This window comes from Anabrus simplex, chromosome 3 (assembly GCF_040414725.1).
Source record: "Anabrus simplex isolate iqAnaSimp1 chromosome 3, ASM4041472v1, whole genome shotgun sequence".
Taxonomy (NCBI): Eukaryota; Metazoa; Arthropoda; class Insecta; order Orthoptera; family Tettigoniidae; genus Anabrus; species Anabrus simplex.
Window position 1 is genome coordinate 28,430,197 of NC_090267.1, and position 18,124 is coordinate 28,448,320.

Here is an 18,124-nt window from a genome sequence, read left to right on the forward strand (position 1 = left end):
ATTTATAATGTCCAATAACGGACCATTTATATTGGTATTACATACCACTCACTCGAGTAGCTCGTCTCCTTTCTCCCAAGTCTTCCAAGCCCAAACTTTGCAACATTTTTGTAACGCTACTCTTTTGTCGGAAATCGCCCAGAACAAATCGAGCTGCTTTTCTTTGGATTTTTTCCAGTTCCTGAATCAAGTAATCCTGGTAAGGGTCCCATACATTGGAACCATACTCAAGTTGAGGTCTCACCAGAGACAAATATGCTCTCTCCTTTACAACCTTACTACAACCCCTAAATACTCTCATAACCATGTGCAGAGATCTGTACACTTTATTTACAATCATATTTATGTGATTACCCCAATGAAGATCTTTCCTTATATTTATACCTAGGTATTTACCATGACCCCCAAAGGGAACTTCCACCCCATCAACGCAGTAATTAAAACTGAGAGGACTTGTCCTATTTGTGAAACTCACAACCTGACTTTTATCCCCGTTTATCGTCATACCATTGCCTACTATCCATCTCACAACATTATCGAGGTCATTTTTCAGTTGCTCACAATCTTGTAACTTATTTATTACTCTGTACAGAATAACATCATCTGCGAAAAGCCTTATCTCTGATTCCACTTCTTTACACATATCATTGATATATATAAGAAAACATAAACGTCCAATAATACTGCCTTGAGGAATTTGCCTCTTAATTTTTACAGGGACAGATAAAGCTTCACCTACTCTAATTCTCTGAGTTCTATTTTCTAGAAACTGAGCCACCCATTCAGTCACTTTTTTGTCAAGTCCAGTTGCACTCATTTTAGCCAGTAGTCTCCCATGATCTACCCTATCAAATGCCTTAGATAAGTCAATCGCAATACAGTCCAACTGACCTCCTGAATCCAGGATATCTGCTATATCTTGCTGGAATCCTACAAGTTGGGTTTCAGTGGAATAACCTTTCCTAAACGCAAACTGTCTTCTATTGAACCAGTTATTAATTCGCAAGCATGTCTAATATAATCAGAAGGAATGCTTTCCCAAAGCTTACATGCAATGCATGTCAAACTGAATGGCCTGTAATATTCAACTTTATGCCTATAACCCTTTCCTATATACACAGGGGCTACTATAGCAACTCACCATTCATTTGGTACAGCTCCCTCATGCAAACAATAATCAAATAAGTGCTTCTGATATGGTACTATATCCCAACCCATTGCCTTTAGTATATCCCCCGAAACCTTATCAATTCCAGCCGTTTTTCTAGTTTTCAAGTTTTGTAGCTTACTGTAAATGTCATTGCTGTCATAGGTATATTGTAATACTTATTTAGTATTAGTCACCTCCTCTATCTCGACATTATCCTTGTAACCAACAATCTTTACATACTGCTGACTGAATACTTCTGCCTTTTGAAGATCCTCGCATACACACTCCCCTTGTTCATTACTTATTCCTGGAATATCCTTTTTGGAACCTGTTTCTGCCTTAAAGTACCTATACATACTCTTCCATTTTTCACTAAAATTAGTGTGGCCAACCAATTATGCTTGCCATCATGTTATCCTTTGCTGACTTCTTTGCTAGATTCAATTTCCTAGTAAGTTCCTTCAATTTCTCCTTACTTCCACAGCCATTCCTAACTCTATTTCTTCCCAGCTTGCACCTCCTTCTTAGTCTCTTTACTTCCCTGTTATAATATAGTGGATCTTTACCATTCCTTACCACCTTTAAAGGTACAAACCTATTTTCACATTCCTCAACAATTGCTTTAAACCCATCCCAGAGTCAGTTTACATTTTTATTTACCGTTTTCCACCGATCATAGTTGCTTATTAAAAACTCCCTCATGCCTGTTTTATCAGCCATATGGTACTGCCTAACAGTCCTAATTTTAATCTCTTCCTTTCTTTCACATTTATTTTTAATCACCACAAAAACAGCTTCGTGATCACTAATACCATCTATTATTTCGGTTTCTCTATAGAGCTCATCTGGTTTTACCAGCACCACATCCAGAATATTCTTCCCTCTAGTTGGTTCCATCACTTTCTGAATCCGCTGTCCTTCCCATATTAACTTATTTGCCATTTGTTGGTCATGATTCCTGTCGTTCACATTTCCTTCCCAATTGACATTTGGTAAATTGAGATCACTCGCTACGATCACGTTCCTTTCCTTATCGTTTCCCACATAGCTGATTATCTTATCAAATAATTCTGAATCAGCATCTGCGCTACCCTTTCCTGGTCTGTACACTCCAAAGACATCAATCAATCAATCAATCAATCAATCAATCAATCAATCAATCAATCAATCAATCAATCAATCAATCAATCAATCAATCAATCAATCAATCAATCAATCAATCAATCAATCAATCAATCAATCAATCAATCAATCAATCAATCAATCAATCAATCAATCAATCAATCAATCAATCAATCAATACTGATCTGCATTTAGGGCACTAGCCCAGGTGGCAGATTCCCTATCTGTTGTTTCCTGGCCTTTTCTTAAATGATTTCAATGAGATTGGAAATTTATTGAACATCTCCCTTGGTAAGTTATTCCATTCCTTACCTCTCCTTCCTATAAATTAATATTTGCACCAATTTGTCCTCTTGAATTCCAACTTTACCTTCATATTTTGATCTTTCCTACTTTTAAGGATGCCACTCAAACTTATTTGTCTATTGATGTCAGTTTCAAATGTATTTTAGGATATTTTAAAATAAAATATCTTCTTCATCCTCCCCTGCGAACCACATGACCTTGCCGCGGTGGGGAGGCTTGCATGTCGCAATGAAGCAGATAGCCAAGCCACAGATCTGTTGAAAGACCAGACTAAGGAATGGTTCATCGAAAGGGGTGTAGCAGCCTTTCAGAAGTTGCAAGGGCTGATATGGGTGATATGATGACTGATATGGCCTTGTAATATTACTCAACATGGCTTAGCTGTGTTGATACTGCTACACGGCTGAAAGCAACGGGAAACAACAGCTGTAACTAACTACCGAGGACATGCAGATCTCTCTGTATGAATGATGTACTGATGTGGCTTCCTACCGGGTAAAATATCCTGGAGGTAAACTAGTTCCCCGTTCGGATCTCCGGGTGGTGCCTACACGAGAGGGGGCAATCATCAGTAAGACAGATACTGACATTCTGCAAGTTGGAACGTGGAATGTTACAAGTTTGAATCGTTGTGGTAGGTCAGAGTATCTGAAAAGAGAGATGGATAGACTAAAGTTAGATGCAGTTGGTACAAGTGAAGTACGTTGGCAGGAAGAACAGGATTTTTGGTCAAGCAACTACCGAATTATCAACACGAAATCAAACAGGGGAAATGCAGGAGTTGGCTTAATAATGAATAAGAAAATAGGGCAGAGGGTAAGCTACTATGACCAGCATAGTGAAAGAATTATTGTCATCAAGATAGACACCAAACCAATGCCCACCACAATAGTGCAGGTCTATATGCCTACTAGTTCAGCGGATGATGAGGAAATCGAAAGATTGTATGAAGAGATAGAAGATTTAATACAATATGTAAAAGATGACGAGAATCTAATTGTGATGGTAGACTGGAATGCAGTGGTAGGACAAGGAAGAGAAGGTAATACAGTAGGAGAATTTGGATTGGGACAAAGGAACGAAAGAGGAACTTGGCTGGTTGAATTCTGCAATGATCATAATTTAGTCCTTGCCAATACTTGGTTCAAACACCACAAACGATGGCTGTATACGTGGACAAGACCTGGAGACACTGGAAGGTATCAAATAGACTTCATTATGATTAGGCAGAGATTCAGAAACCAGGTGTTGAATTGCAAAACTTTCCCAGGAACAGACGTGGACTCTGACCACAACTTGTTGGTCATGAAATGCCATCTGAAGTTGAAGAAATGGAAGAAAGGAAAGAATGTAAAAAGATGGGATCTAGACAAGTTGAAAGAAAAGAGTGTGAGGGATTGTTTCAAGGAACATGTTGCACAAAGGCTAAATGATAAGGCTGAAGGAAACACAATAGAGGAAGAGTGGATAGTTATGAAAAATGAAGTCAGTAGGGCTGCTGTAGATATGTTAAGAAGGAAGAAAAGATCAACTAAGAATCGGTGGATAACTCAGGAGATACTAGACCTGATTGATGAACGACAAAAATACAAGGATGCTAGAAATGAAGAGGGCCGAAAAAGAATACAGGTGATTTAAGAATCAAGGAGATAGAATGTGCAAGGTAGCTAAGGAAGAATGGCTGAAGGAGAAGTGCAAGGATGTTGAAGGTTTTATGGTCCTGGGAAAGGTAGATGCAGCATAGAGGAAAATTTAGGAAACCTTTGGAGAAAGGAAATCTAGGTGTATGAATATTAAGAGCTCAGATGGAAAGCCACTTCTAGGGAAAGAAGACAAAGTAGAAAGATGGCAAGAACATATCCAACAGTTGTATCAAGGTAAAGATGTAGATAATTTGGTTCTGGAACAAGAAGACGATGTTGATGCTGATGAAATGGGAGACCCAATTTTGAGGTCAGAGTTTGACAGAGCTGTGAGAGATCTAAATAGGAACAAGGCACCTGGAATTGATGACATTCCCTCTGAATTACTGACTGCCTTAAGAGAAACCAGCATGGCAAGGTTATTCCATTTAGTGTGCAAGATGTATGAGACAGGAGAAATCCCATCCGATTTTCGTCAGAATGTTGTTATACTTATTCCCAAGAAAGCTGGTGCTGAAGGTGTGAAACTACCGCACCTATAGTTTAGTATCTCATGCCTGCAAAATTTTGACATGTATTATTTACAAAAGAATGGAAAAACAATTTGAAGCTGAGTTGGGAGAAGATCAATTTGGCTTCGGAAGAAATGTAGGAACATGTGAAGCAATCCTGACTTTACGTCTGATCTTAGAGGATCGAATCAAGAAGGACAAGCCCAGGTACATGGCGTTCGTAGATCTAGAAAAGGCATTTAATAATGTTGATTTGACCAAGCTATTTACGATTCTAAAGGTAATTGGGATCAGATACCGAGAACAAAGAATTTTCTACAATCTGTATAAAAATCAGTCTGCAGTGATAGGAACTGAGGGCTTTGAAAAAGAAGCAGCAATCCAGAAAGGAGTGAGGCAAGACTGCAGTTTGTCCCCTCTCCTTTTCAATGTTTACGTAGAACAGGCAGTTTAGGAAATCAAAGAGGAATTTGGAAAGAGAATCACAACACAAGGAGAGGAAATAAAAACCTTGAGATTTGCCAATGATATTGTTATTTTATCTGAGACTGCAGAAGATCTTGAGAAGCTGCTGAATGGTGTGGACGAAGTCTTGGCTAAGGAATACAAGATGAAAATAAATAAGTCCAAAACAAATGTAATGGAGTGCAGCCGAACGAAGGCATGTGATACAGGAAATATTAGATTAGGAAATGAAGTCTTAAAGGAAGTAGATGAATATTGTTACTTGGGTAGTAAAATAACTAACAATGGCAGAAGTAAGGAGGACATAAAATGCAGACTACCACAAGCAAAGGAGAGCCTTCTTAAGAAAAGAAATTTGCTCACTTCAAACATTGATATAGAAATTAGATGTTTTTGAAGATTTTCGTGTGGAGCATGGCATTGTATGGAAGTGAAACATGGACGATAACTAGCTCAGAAAGAAAGTGAATAAAAGCTTTTGAAATGTGCTGTTACGGAAGAATGCTGAAGGTGAGATGGATAGATTGAATCACGAATGAAGAGATACTGAATCGAATTGGTGAGAGGAGATTGATTTGGTTAAATTTGAATAGAAGAAGGCATAGAATGATAGGACACATCTTAAGACATCCAGGAGTTGTGCAGTTGGTTCTTGAAGGAAGTGTTAGTGGTAAGAATGGTAGGAGTAGACCAAGGTATGAATATGACAAGCAGATTAGAACAGATGCAGGTTGCAGTAGTTACGTAGAAATGAAAAGGTTAGCACAAGATAGAGTGGCATGGAGAGCTGCATCAAACCAGTCTATGGACTGATGACTTAAACAACAACAACAACAACAACAACAACAACAACAACAACGTCATTCTACGCCATCTCTCCACTGACAGTTCGGAACATACCACTTAGTCGAGCAGCTCGTCTTCTTACTCCCAGTTCTTCCCAGCCCAGTTATTGCTACATTTTTGTAACACTGCTCTTGTGTCGGAAATCACTCAGAACAAATCGAGCTGCTTTTCTTTGGATTTTTTCCAGTTCTTGAATCAAGTAATCCTGGTTAGGGTCCCATACTCTGGAACCATACTCTAGTTGGAGTCTTACCAGAGACTTATATGCCCTCTCCTTTACATCCTTACTACAACCTCTGAACACCCTCATAACCATGTGCAGAGATCTGTATCCCTTATTTACAATCCCATTTATGTGATTACCCCAATGAAGATCTTTTTGTATATTAACACCCAGATGCTCACAATGATCCCCAAAAGGAATTTTCACCCCATCAATGCAGTAATTAAAACTGAGAAGACTTTTCCTATTTGTGAAACTCACAACCTGGCATTTAACCCCATTTATCATCATACCATTGTCTGCTGTCCATCTTACAACATTATCGAGGTCATTATGCAGTTGCTCACAATCTTGTAACTTATTTATTGCTCTATTCAGAATAACATCATCCTCAAAAAGCCTAACTTCTGATTCCACTCCTTTATTCATATCATTTATATATATAAGAAAACATAAAGGTCCAATAATACTACCTTGAGGAATTCCCCTCTTAATTATTACATGGTCAGATAAAGCTTTGCCTACTCTAATTCTCTGAAATCTACGGTATTCACTGGAAATATACCAACCCATTCATTCAATCCTTCGTCTTGCCCAATCCCACTCATTTTTGCCAGTAGTCTTCCATGATCCACCCTATCAAATGCTTTAGACAGGTCAATCGTGATACAGTCCATTTGACCTCCTAAATCCAAGATATGTGCTATATCTTGCTGGAATCCTACAAGTTGAGCCTCAGTGGAATAACCTTTCCTAAAACAGAACTACCTCCTATCGAACCATTTATTAATTTTGCAAACATGTCTAATATAATCAGAAAGAATGCTTTTCCAAAGCTTACATGCAATGCATGTCAAACTGACTGGCCTGTAATTTTCAGCTTTATGTCTATCACCCTTTCCTTTATACACAGGGGCTACTATAGCAACTCTCCATTCATTTGGTATAGCTCCTTCAACCAAACAATAATCAAATAAGTACTTCAGATATGGTACTATATCCCAACCCATTGTCTTTAGTATATCCCCAGAAATCTTATCAATTCCAGCAGCTTTTCTAGTTTTCAACTTTTGTATCTTATTGTAAATATCATTGTTATCATATGTAAATTTTAATACCGTAGTTCTTTAGTATTAGTCACCTCCTCTATCTGGACATTATCCTTGTAACCAACAATCTTTACACACTGCTGACCTAAAACTTCTGCCTTTTGAAGATCCTCACATACACACTCCCCTTGTCCATTAATTATTCCTGGAATATCCTTCTTGGAACCTGTTTCTGCCTTGAATCACCTATACTTACCCTTCCATTTTTCACTAAAATTTGTATGACTTCCAATTATTCTTGCCATCATGTTATCCTTTGCTGCCTTCTTTGCTAGATTCAATTTCCTAGTAAGTTCCTTCAATTTCTCCTTACTTCCACTGGCATTGCTAACTCTGTTTCTTTCCAATCTGCACCTCCTTCTTAGTCACTTTATTTATCTATTATAATAAGGTGGGTCTTTACCATTCCTTACCACCTTTAAAGGTACAAACCTGTTTTCACATTCCACAATAATTGCTTTAAACCCATCCCAGAGTCGGTTTACATTCTTATTTACCATTTTCCACCGATCATAGTTACTTTTTAAAAACTGCCTCATGCCTGCTTTATCAGCCATATGGTACTGCCTAATAGTCCTACTTTTAAGACCTTCCTTTCTATCACATTTATTTTTAACTACGACAAAAACAGCTTCATGATCAACGCTACATCCACAATTCGATTAGATAGAGCTGTTAATGAACCCGCATTATGGGATTTAACATTCTGATAGTAATACACTTGTATATATGAAGGAGAATGTAAACAGCTACACCATAAACTCTGATGTACATAGGTATAATACTAGAAATAAACACAGTCTGCACATAGAACCACACAAAACTAAGCTATATGAATCAAGTTTGAGTTATGCAGGAGTACATTTATTTAATAAATTACCAGACTACATTAAGCAGATAAAACCATGTTCAAAATTTAAGAAAGAATTATTCAAATTTGTTTCTAACCATTGTTTTTATTCTATTGAAGAATACTTAGCTCTTGAAAATTAACTTATGTATCACTTTTTTTTTTTAAATCTGTGCCTCTTTACCACATTGTATATTTCTCTTTATTTATCATGGCATGTATATTACTGTTTTATCCTTTGTTACTGTAAATATGATTATTGACGTGTCCCATATCACTGTATGATCAGTTGGACGAAATAAAATACAATACAATACAATACAATACAAAAAAAAGTAACTAAACAGTAAGACCATCTATTACTTCGGTTTCTCTATAGAGCTCATCTGGTTTCATCAGCAACACGTCCAGGATGTTTTTCCCTCTGGTTGGTTCCATCACTTTCTGAACCAGCTGTCCTTCCCATATTAACTTATTTGCCATTTGTTGGTCATGCTTCCTGTCGTTCGCATTTCCTTCCCAATTAACATCTGGTAAATTCAGATCTCCCGCTACAATCACATTTCTTTCCATGTTGTTTCCCACATCAAATAATTCTGAATCCGTGTCAGCGCTACCCTTTCCCGGTCTGTTCACTCCAAAGATATCAAGTTGCCTATTATCTTTAGAAATGAACCTTACACCTAGAATTTCATGTTTGTCATCTTTAACTTTTTCGTAGCTTACAAATTCTTCTTTTACCAGAATGAACACTCCCCCTCCCACCATTCCTATCCTATCTCTACGATACACACTCCAGTTCCGGGAGAAAATTTCTCCATCCATTATATTATTTCTCAGCCATGATTCATCTCCTATTACAATATCTGGTAAATATATATCTATTAAATTACTTAATTCTATTCCTTTCTTTACAATACTTCTCTACAGTTCAACACTAACATTTTTTGGGTCATCCCTAATTGACTTCCACTTCTCTGTACCCTTATCAGTAGAAAAACAGTAGTGGCTCGTTTTCTTTCTTCTGCCACCTGCGAGGTTCAGTCTGTGATAATGTTTCTTTTTTTTTCCTAGGGACTTTACGTCGCACCGACACAGATAGGTCTTATGGCGACGATGGGATAGGAAAGGCCTAGGAGTTGGAAGGAAGCGGCCGTGGCCTTAATTAAGGTACAGCCCCAGCATTTGCCTGGTGTGAAAATGGGAAGCCACGGAAAACCATCTTCAGGGCTGCCGATAGTGGGATTCGACCCTACTATCTCCCGGATGCAAGCTCATAGCCGCGCGCCTCTACGCGCACGGCCAACTCGCCCGGTGATAATGTTTCTTGATGCACAAAACATAGTGCCATTAGAAATTCATCGTAAGATGTTTCAGATCTAAGGGTGTGTATCGCTGGTGCAATGATCTTTTCCAAAGGCTGTCAAAATGTCCATGATGAAGAGGGCTGTGGGCAACCGTCCCTCATCAGTGAGTGCATTATGGAGAACTTTAGTTTCAAGATTACAGTACTCAGCAGCCAGTTTACGCAGATATCACAATGCTTCTTGCATGAAATTGTAATTAAGTACCTGCTGTTCAAGAAGGTGTGTGCCAGATGGGTGCCAAAACATCTGACATCCGACCACAAAATGCAGCACTGACATTTATACAGCGGTATCACAATAACTGCGACGAGTTCCTTGACAAGATCGCAACGGGTAATGAGACGTGGGTTGCTCACTTTACCCCAGAAACCAAACAGCAGTCAATGCATTGGTGTCACAGTGGATCTCCATTCAGGAAACAGACTGTGTCAGTGCGGAAAGTGATATGGAAAGTGTTCTGGGACATAAAGGGAATTCTGCTCATTGACTTCCTGCCCAGAGGTGAAACTGTGAACACAGACCATTACTATGAAATACTATGGAAATTGAGATGGACCATTCAAAAGAAGAGGCACAGAATCCTCAGTGCAGGTTTTGTGCTGATCTACGGCAATGGTCGCCCACATACGGGTCTGCACTCAGAAGTTTGGTTGACAGGTGTTTGATCATCCACCAGTCCTCATCTTACTCCCAGTGATTTTCATCTTTTCTTGTGCCTCAAGAAATTCCTGTTCTCCTGTCAGCATTCTTACATGGGCGAAGAGTTGATGACGAATGTCACATGCTGGTTCCGTTCCCAGGTAGCAGACTTATACGACACTGGTATAAAAATGTTGACTAAGGTTAAGTTAAGAGTAAGTTCCCACCTTCCAATACTTAACAATTTCTATATAATAGACTTATTAATTACATAATATAATCCATATAACCTCTAGTACATGTTTCGTTCCGATATGGAACATCTTCAGCTAAAATTGGTAAAATGGCAAGACAATTAAAATACATTGATGTTAAGATGATACATAAGCTAAAAGATATGATAAAATGGCTCGAAAATTAAAACATATGATAAAGATGATGAGATAAAGTTCATTCATGTTGGTTAAAAACACAACAAGTCAGTTTTCAAGTGGCGAATTAAAAACAGCGATAAGGTTCTTCATGTTGGAGGCGTGTACATTTTGTCGATCTTGAAAATAAATTGAAGAATACAGGATTTTCTTATATGTGATTTATCGGGGAAATCTTGATAAAATAACCGTAGTTGAAGTTGAGTTTATCAAGATTTCCCCGATAAATCACATATAAGAAAATCCTGTATTCTTCAATTTATTTTCAAGATCGACAAAATGTACACGCCTCCAACATGAAGAACCTTATCGCTGTTTTTAATTCGCCACTTGAAAACTGACTTGTTGTGTTTTTAACCAACATGAATGAACTTTATCTCATCATCTTTATCATATGTTTTAATTTTCGAGCCATTTTATCATATCTTTTAGCTTATGTATCATCTTAACATCAATGTATTTTAATTGTCTTGCCATTTTACCAATTTTAGCTGAAGATGTTCCATATCGGAACGAAACATGTACTAGAGGTTATATGGATTATATTATGTAATTAATAAGTCTATTATATAGAAATTGTTAAGTATTGGAAGGTGGGAACTTACTCTTAACTTAACCTTAGTTGTGTTGAGCCAATACGGAATAAACATGAGATTTATAAGCTATAAAAATGTTGATCGCATGATATGACACGTCTTTCAATTCTGGTGGTGATTTTGTCAAAAAATAACTCCAACCTTGCTGTATCGGGTGCCAATAAAGTTTTCATGTAATTATGCTTTTTTTTAAATAGGGAAACTTAATTTCTGGTTGCCCTCGTTTGCACTCCAACAAGTGCCTCTCATTTGTTCACAAGCTAGTAAAACAACTGCTGAAGAAGGTGTTGCAGGGAAAATAACTACATGAGATTCTACAATGCTCATTATTCACACTATTTAGCACTGAAAATGATGGCTTTTGAACAAACCTTGAAGACAGTTTTAGATCTGTATGCTTACTGTTATCGAACGATGGACTGAGGGGTGCAGTGACAGCACCAACAAGGAGACCTCCCACTAGAAGCGGGGTAAAGTCTGAGGACATCTTGGTGATGACCGCTATCACATCTCCAGGTTGCACCCCTCGATCATGGAGCTCTTCTGCTACACTCACAGCACGAGTCACCAGATCTGAAAAGGTGTACGTCTCATCCGAGTCCACATAGATCTGTAAGGGGTAGAGAACACCTGTATCAGTCATCAAGTATTTGAAAGTGTCATGTAATATTTTTAGTGACTGAAGAAATTGTATGTTGGTGCGTGGTCTACTAATATTGTGTACCACTCCTCACTTGCAGTGATCTATATACCTAAGTTCTTCAAATTGATTTTAAATTTGATATGATAATATTACACATTCCATTAACAAATTAAACTTCTTTCAGTTGTTAGGTAGGTATTTTGTTATACTTGATGTTGGAGATAGCAGAGGAAATGGGATTTTAATCTCTGAAATTCACCATTTTCCATTACTGCTTCCACCATCTGAGCAATTTGAGATCCTTTGTTAAGATGAAGGCCATTCTTTCAGTGTTGATTGTCAAAATTGATTAAATTTATAACAATGATGAAATCACTACAACACACCTATAAAAGATCTTGGTCACAACTATATAATATAGATATTTTCATATAATACTTGCTTTTTCCTTTTTGATTTTTATGTATGTTCTTCCGTTTGTTATACTTAATATGCAAATTTGTCAAGTGCTTCATTCATAACTATATACAATAATTTGTTCATGTACATTTTTCATATTCAGTACATATATTCAGTATCTCTTTCTTGTATATATTGGTACCTCTGACATGAATAAATAATAATACCTATAAAAGAAACATTTAATTACTGTAATAATTGTTTAAATTGCATAAACTTGTCAGGGTTTATAAATGGTCAAGATGAACAAGTGCAGAAAAACTATACCATATGAATGCTAAAAAATTTGACTATTACGTACTATGGCAACTACAAGGAGTGACCAACAGTCAAGTCAGAAATCTATGGAACCTGCTGAGTAGCTGCTTCTATAGTACAGAAGAATACATGATGAAATGCTGGTAATGTTGCTATTACTTATTTACTTGTAAACATTCTTAATATCTAGTATATAGCTTTAGAAATATGTTAATGTTACATTGATTATGTACATATTATTAACACCACACTAATATATTTTTATTTTTATTTTGTCTTGTAAATATTGGTTATTAATATTATTTATTATTTAAAAAAATTAAGATGTGCTGTCCTAACATTGAGGTATTTAGTGTTTCTGTTTTTTCTTATTTTTCTTCTTTTCCAAAATGTTCATTATTGTGCATACATTGTTGTTAGTATTAAGAAATTACTCGACAACTCCTATACTACACTTGTAGGATTCTAATTAATATATTATTTAACCACCTATTTAATACATTAAAATGTTATACAATAAAGAATAAATTGATCATTGTTACTTTATGAATGTGAGACAGGTTTCGCCTTTCATAGAAGGCATCATCAGTCACTGTACCTCCTCAAGGTTAAATCAGGCACCTGATTTAAAATTGAAGTATAATTACTGAGATCTAATATTGACATTTTTTACAATAGAATCAGTCTAAGGAAAAGAATACAACATTCGGTATTAATGTGTATAACGATAATATCAGCCGTTGGCTGTTGATTACTAGTTGTGTAAGGAACATACACAGTGCTTAGTAGCAGTGATCTGATTTGAAAAATTTAAATATTACATTATTTGGAATGTTAGAAAAAAATTCCAGCAATTTGAGAAAATGTTAAATGAGACATTATTCAGAAGTAAAGTTGGAATAATTGGAAAAAACTATCTGGTTAAAGTCTTAGGTTTGAGAATTATGGCTTGCAATAAGTGATTGGTGATTTAACTTTGGTGTAAAAGCAAAACAAATACAATATTGTGTATTGGCTGATATTATTGTTATACACATTAATACCAAATATTGTATTTTTTTCCTTAGACTGCTCCTATTTTAAAAAGATGTCAGTATTAGATCTTAGTAATTATACTTTTAAATTTTAAATCAGGTGCCTGATTTAACCTTGAGGAGGTACAGTGCCTGATGATGCCTTCTATGAAAGGCGAAACATGTCTCACATTCATAGGGTAACAATGATCAATTTATTCCTAATTGTATAAAATTTTACTGTATTGAATAGGTGGTTAAATAATAAATTAATTAGCATCCTACACGTATAGTATCTTCAATACAGAACCATAATGATATTTATCACTTGCAACTCATATACTGTGGGCATATTTCAAAATATGTAATAGTACAGTCTATGGAAGTTGAATAAATGAATGAATGAATCACTTGTGGGAAAAGCTTCCTTCATGGCATCTGGATATCCTACAACACCACAACCACCACAAGGACAACAAATTGCAATGCAGGAGGATACAGGAAAGCAGGCTAAGAACTTGGAAGATTCTCCGAGCCCAACTCATTGGAAGAAGCTTGCTGTTGCTCCAGAGGAAGACAGCTCACTTGCATTGACTGGCAGTAGATACACGCCGCTGTCAGTCACTCCCAATGGATCATCAAATGTCAAGTCCGACGTGGCTTGTACAACATACTCCAACACAGCGTTTTATAGATGTTTAAAAATGTGTATCATATAGGTAGACCGAGTGGCTTTTTGTGGGTTTATTACTCAACACTTGCTTGGAAATAAGTTTAGAACATTTCAGTGCTTCTTATAGTTGGACAATATGTACCCGTATCAGTGGTATACACCTGTTATCACTACCACAGTTACAACAACCACATCCACCATCACCACTACTACTCACGCAGGTCAAAAAGCCACTGACGCTACTGCTATTGGCTATCATATAGCACTTATATCAATGTTCATGAATCGCCGCCTGTTTGTGCCACCTGCTCCGCAGTACAAACACAGCACACAGTATAAGCATGCAGCACCACACGCTGTACCTGAAAGTCAGCCTGCCCCTTGCTGCATTGCTCTTGAAACTCCAACACCCTGCATCAATCCCACTTCTCAACAAGAAGATTTTGAAGTAGTTGAAACCCCAGTCACCATTAACACCACTTCAGGTGCCAATTTTCCACCCCTCACATCAGTCAAACATCCTATTACCTCTGTCCATGCGCTACAGCCCCGTCCCTAGGGGACCCATTCTCTCCTTCTCATTAAGCCCAGCTCTCGCTCTGCTCAGAAAATCTCTGACACTCTTCTTCAATTCAACATCCGGAAAGAAGAAGTTGCAGCTGTGTGATTAAAGGAATAGATGCAGCCATCTCAGATGAATCTATACTTAACGAACTAGAAGCGGATGAATGATATCAGTGTTTTCCGGGCTTGTAGGTCATGGTTCAGGAGCATGTGATGGTCCCGACGTTTCACTGAAGACTGCGTTTCTCATTGTCAAGGATTCCAACTGACTTCGATAGCAGCAAAGCTCTCAGTGGAATGAAGTAGTGTTGCTACTACTACTATTCAAATGTTTTCATTCCTCCCCTGAAGGGGGAGGCGGGCCTCTTAGACGGTGACGCCGTCTCTGAGGCCGGGAGATGTGTTATGGTGAAGGAGATGCTTGGAGAAGGTGAGGGGGTTGGTGGTCGTGGTGTATACTAGGAACTGTCCTGGCATTTGCCTTAGTGCAGGAGAATGGATAACCACGGAAAACCATTCTCAGGACAGCCAACGGTTGGAGCCAGCTATGAGGTCCAGCCCTGTCCCTGCAGAGGCGTAGAGCTACAGTAGAGCTGTGGCCACCCCTCCTCTGCTCGGGTGGCCAGTCGGAGTGCAGAGCTGTTGGGCCACGGACCAGCCATGGCCACTTATGGGCAGAAACCCACTCTGCATCTATCGACCGTGGTGTTGTAATTCCACCTCATTATATTGTGCAGGTCAGGGTATGCTGCTCGCCTATTGGTCTGCCATGCTGGTGGGCTGGTCGCTGATCGGTTGTTCTTCGGCCAATCGCTGAAGCATTAGGGTGAGGCATGGAAGCTTTGATTTTTTTTAAATCCCGAAGCTTTTCACCTACTTCACCGCACGAATTACAAGACGTTAAGAAATTAGAATTAGTTCCTAAGTAGACAGATTGGCAGCCTTGTGCACCGCGCCATCACGTCGCCCGCGAGAAATTAACATACGACAGTCATACCACGCGAAGATGTATGCCATGGAAGTAATGAGCCATTATACTAATTAATGTTGTGTGACTGATGGAGTAATGATCAGGCATCAGGGAATCCTTCACAATTCTGAAGCAGTAAGAGCATCAAATCCCACTGTTCACATGTCAGGAGAATATGTTTATCCAAGTGTTGCCAGATAAACTGGTATCCACAGAACATGAGTGAGCAAAGACATCCACAAATAAGACCCATGGGCAACACGACTGCTGCCTAGCCAGACCACAAGGTCTATGAAATAAATTTCTCACCTGTCTTGACTGGCTTCACTTCCTCTCACATCAGTACCTCCTACATCAATCCCACCAGACTCAAGGAACCAAGTTCTATCCCTCAGACGAGGATTAAAGTCCCTGAAGGAGCTAGTAATCGAACCCAGGTCTTCAGCTGACAGACAGAGATGTTGCCTGCGGAGCTAACAAATGATTTTGTGTGTCTTTTGCTAGCCTGATGCGTTCTTTGTAAGGCAGACCCCGCAGAGGGCGGGCGGCATCTGTCATGTACTACTACTACTACAAGGTTTTCATTTCACCCCTGAAGGGGACAGAGGGCTTCCTAGACGGGAACACCGTCTCTCAGCCCAGGGAGATGTGATACGGCAGCTGTGGCCTATACTAGGAACTGTCCCGGCATTCGCCTTAGTGCAGGAGAATGGAAAACCACGGAAAACCATTCTTAGGACAGCCTACGGTGGGGACCAATCCCTCTCCGTCTCCCGAATACAGAAGCGTAGAGCTGCGGTCACCCCTCCTCTGCTCGGTTGGTCGGTCGGAGTGCAGAGTCGTCGAACCACGGACTAGCCGTGGCCCACTCTGCATCCGCCGAGGTCTCGTGTACGAGAAACCGGGTTTTACTGTGGTCGTGGTCAGCTTTACTGCGGTATATGAGTTGTTGAAGAATTTTGGGCAGGACGAACATGCAGCCCCTGTTTATGATTAAAAAGCCTCGACCCGATCGGGAATCAAACGCGAAGCCCCAAGGATCGAAGTCTTACAAGAGAAAGGCGCGTACGGGGAATCGCCGATCTTGCGTAAATTCTGCACACACACGTCACATGAGCCAAGAATAACACAATGGACAAAATACTTCTTTCGAAAAATTTATTCGTGCGACCTACAGAAAGCGTTAAAGAATTGTCACTCTCGTCGAGAGCCCGCTCCTGCGTACCCTACCCACTACTCGCATTGTCCAACGGCTGATTTTAGGCCACGCTGACATACGCTTAAAAAGGAACGCTGTTCACTAGTGGAGAATTGGTAAGCCGGGCTAGCTTTCGTTTTCGTTGGTGAAACAAAATTTCATCGAGTCAGAAGCAAAAATGATTTATATTTGTGGGAAAATCACGTGTCCACCTCTGTGTGATAGTGTGATTAGCTTCCAAGCCCGGAGGACCGGGTTCGATTCCCGGCTCTGCCACGCAATTTAAAAAGTAGTACGAAGGCTGGAGCGGGGTCCGCTCAGCCTCTGGTGGTCAACTGAGTAGAGATGGGTTTGATTCTCACCTCAGCCATCCTGGAAGTGGTTTTCCGTGGTTTCCCACTTCTCTTCCAGGCTAATGCCGGGATGGTACCTAACTTGAGGCCACAGCCGTTTGCTTCCCTCTTCCTTACTTAACCCTTCCAGTCTTCCCTTCCCCCACAAGGCCCTGTTCAGCATAGCAGAATGGGCGAGGTATTGGTCCTCCTTCCCACTGTTATTCCCGACCCAATGACTCACGCTCCAGGACACTGGCCTTGAGGCAGTAGAGGTGGGATCCCTCACGGACTCTGAGGGAGAAACCAACCTTGGAGGGTAAACGGATTAAGACAGTAGAAAGAAGAAGGAGGAAAAGGTGCGGCAAATTGAGGGCAATAGCAGGTACTGTCAGAAACAAAAAATGGAATTTTTAAATGAAAATAATGAAGTAATTCACGATGTGATCATCCAGTGGGCTATGTAAACTGTTCATGAAGAATGCGTGTGTGTGTGTGTGTGTGTGTGTGTGTGTGTAAGCGCAATGGTCTTGTGTCGTGGAAAATAACATCTGTAACGACGAAAAAACAGACCAACAAAGAAGTAGAAACCATGGCAGCAGCAGAAATATTCGTAGAACAAGTAAATCTGTTGTAGAGTCCTACAGCCTCTGTGTAACAGTGATCAAAGAGGGTTCAGCCTAGTGATGTGTACGGGAAGAAAATTGACTTTAAAAATGGAAAAATCATTTAGAGTCGCGGTGCAATCTGTAGTA

The 18,124-nt window shown here is 39.2% G+C and overlaps 1 protein-coding gene across 1 annotated transcript in view; it reads right to left on the reverse strand.

Moving 5' to 3' along the window:
* Nucleotides 1–18,124, reverse strand: part of LOC136865943 (luciferin 4-monooxygenase) — a 181,575-nt gene that overhangs the window by 60,552 nt on the left and 102,899 nt on the right. The window contains exon 2 of the mRNA XM_067142503.2: nucleotides 11,662–11,869. Within this exon, the coding sequence (XP_066998604.2) occupies nucleotides 11,662–11,869 (208 nt within the window). The remainder of the gene's footprint in view (nucleotides 1–11,661; nucleotides 11,870–18,124) is intronic.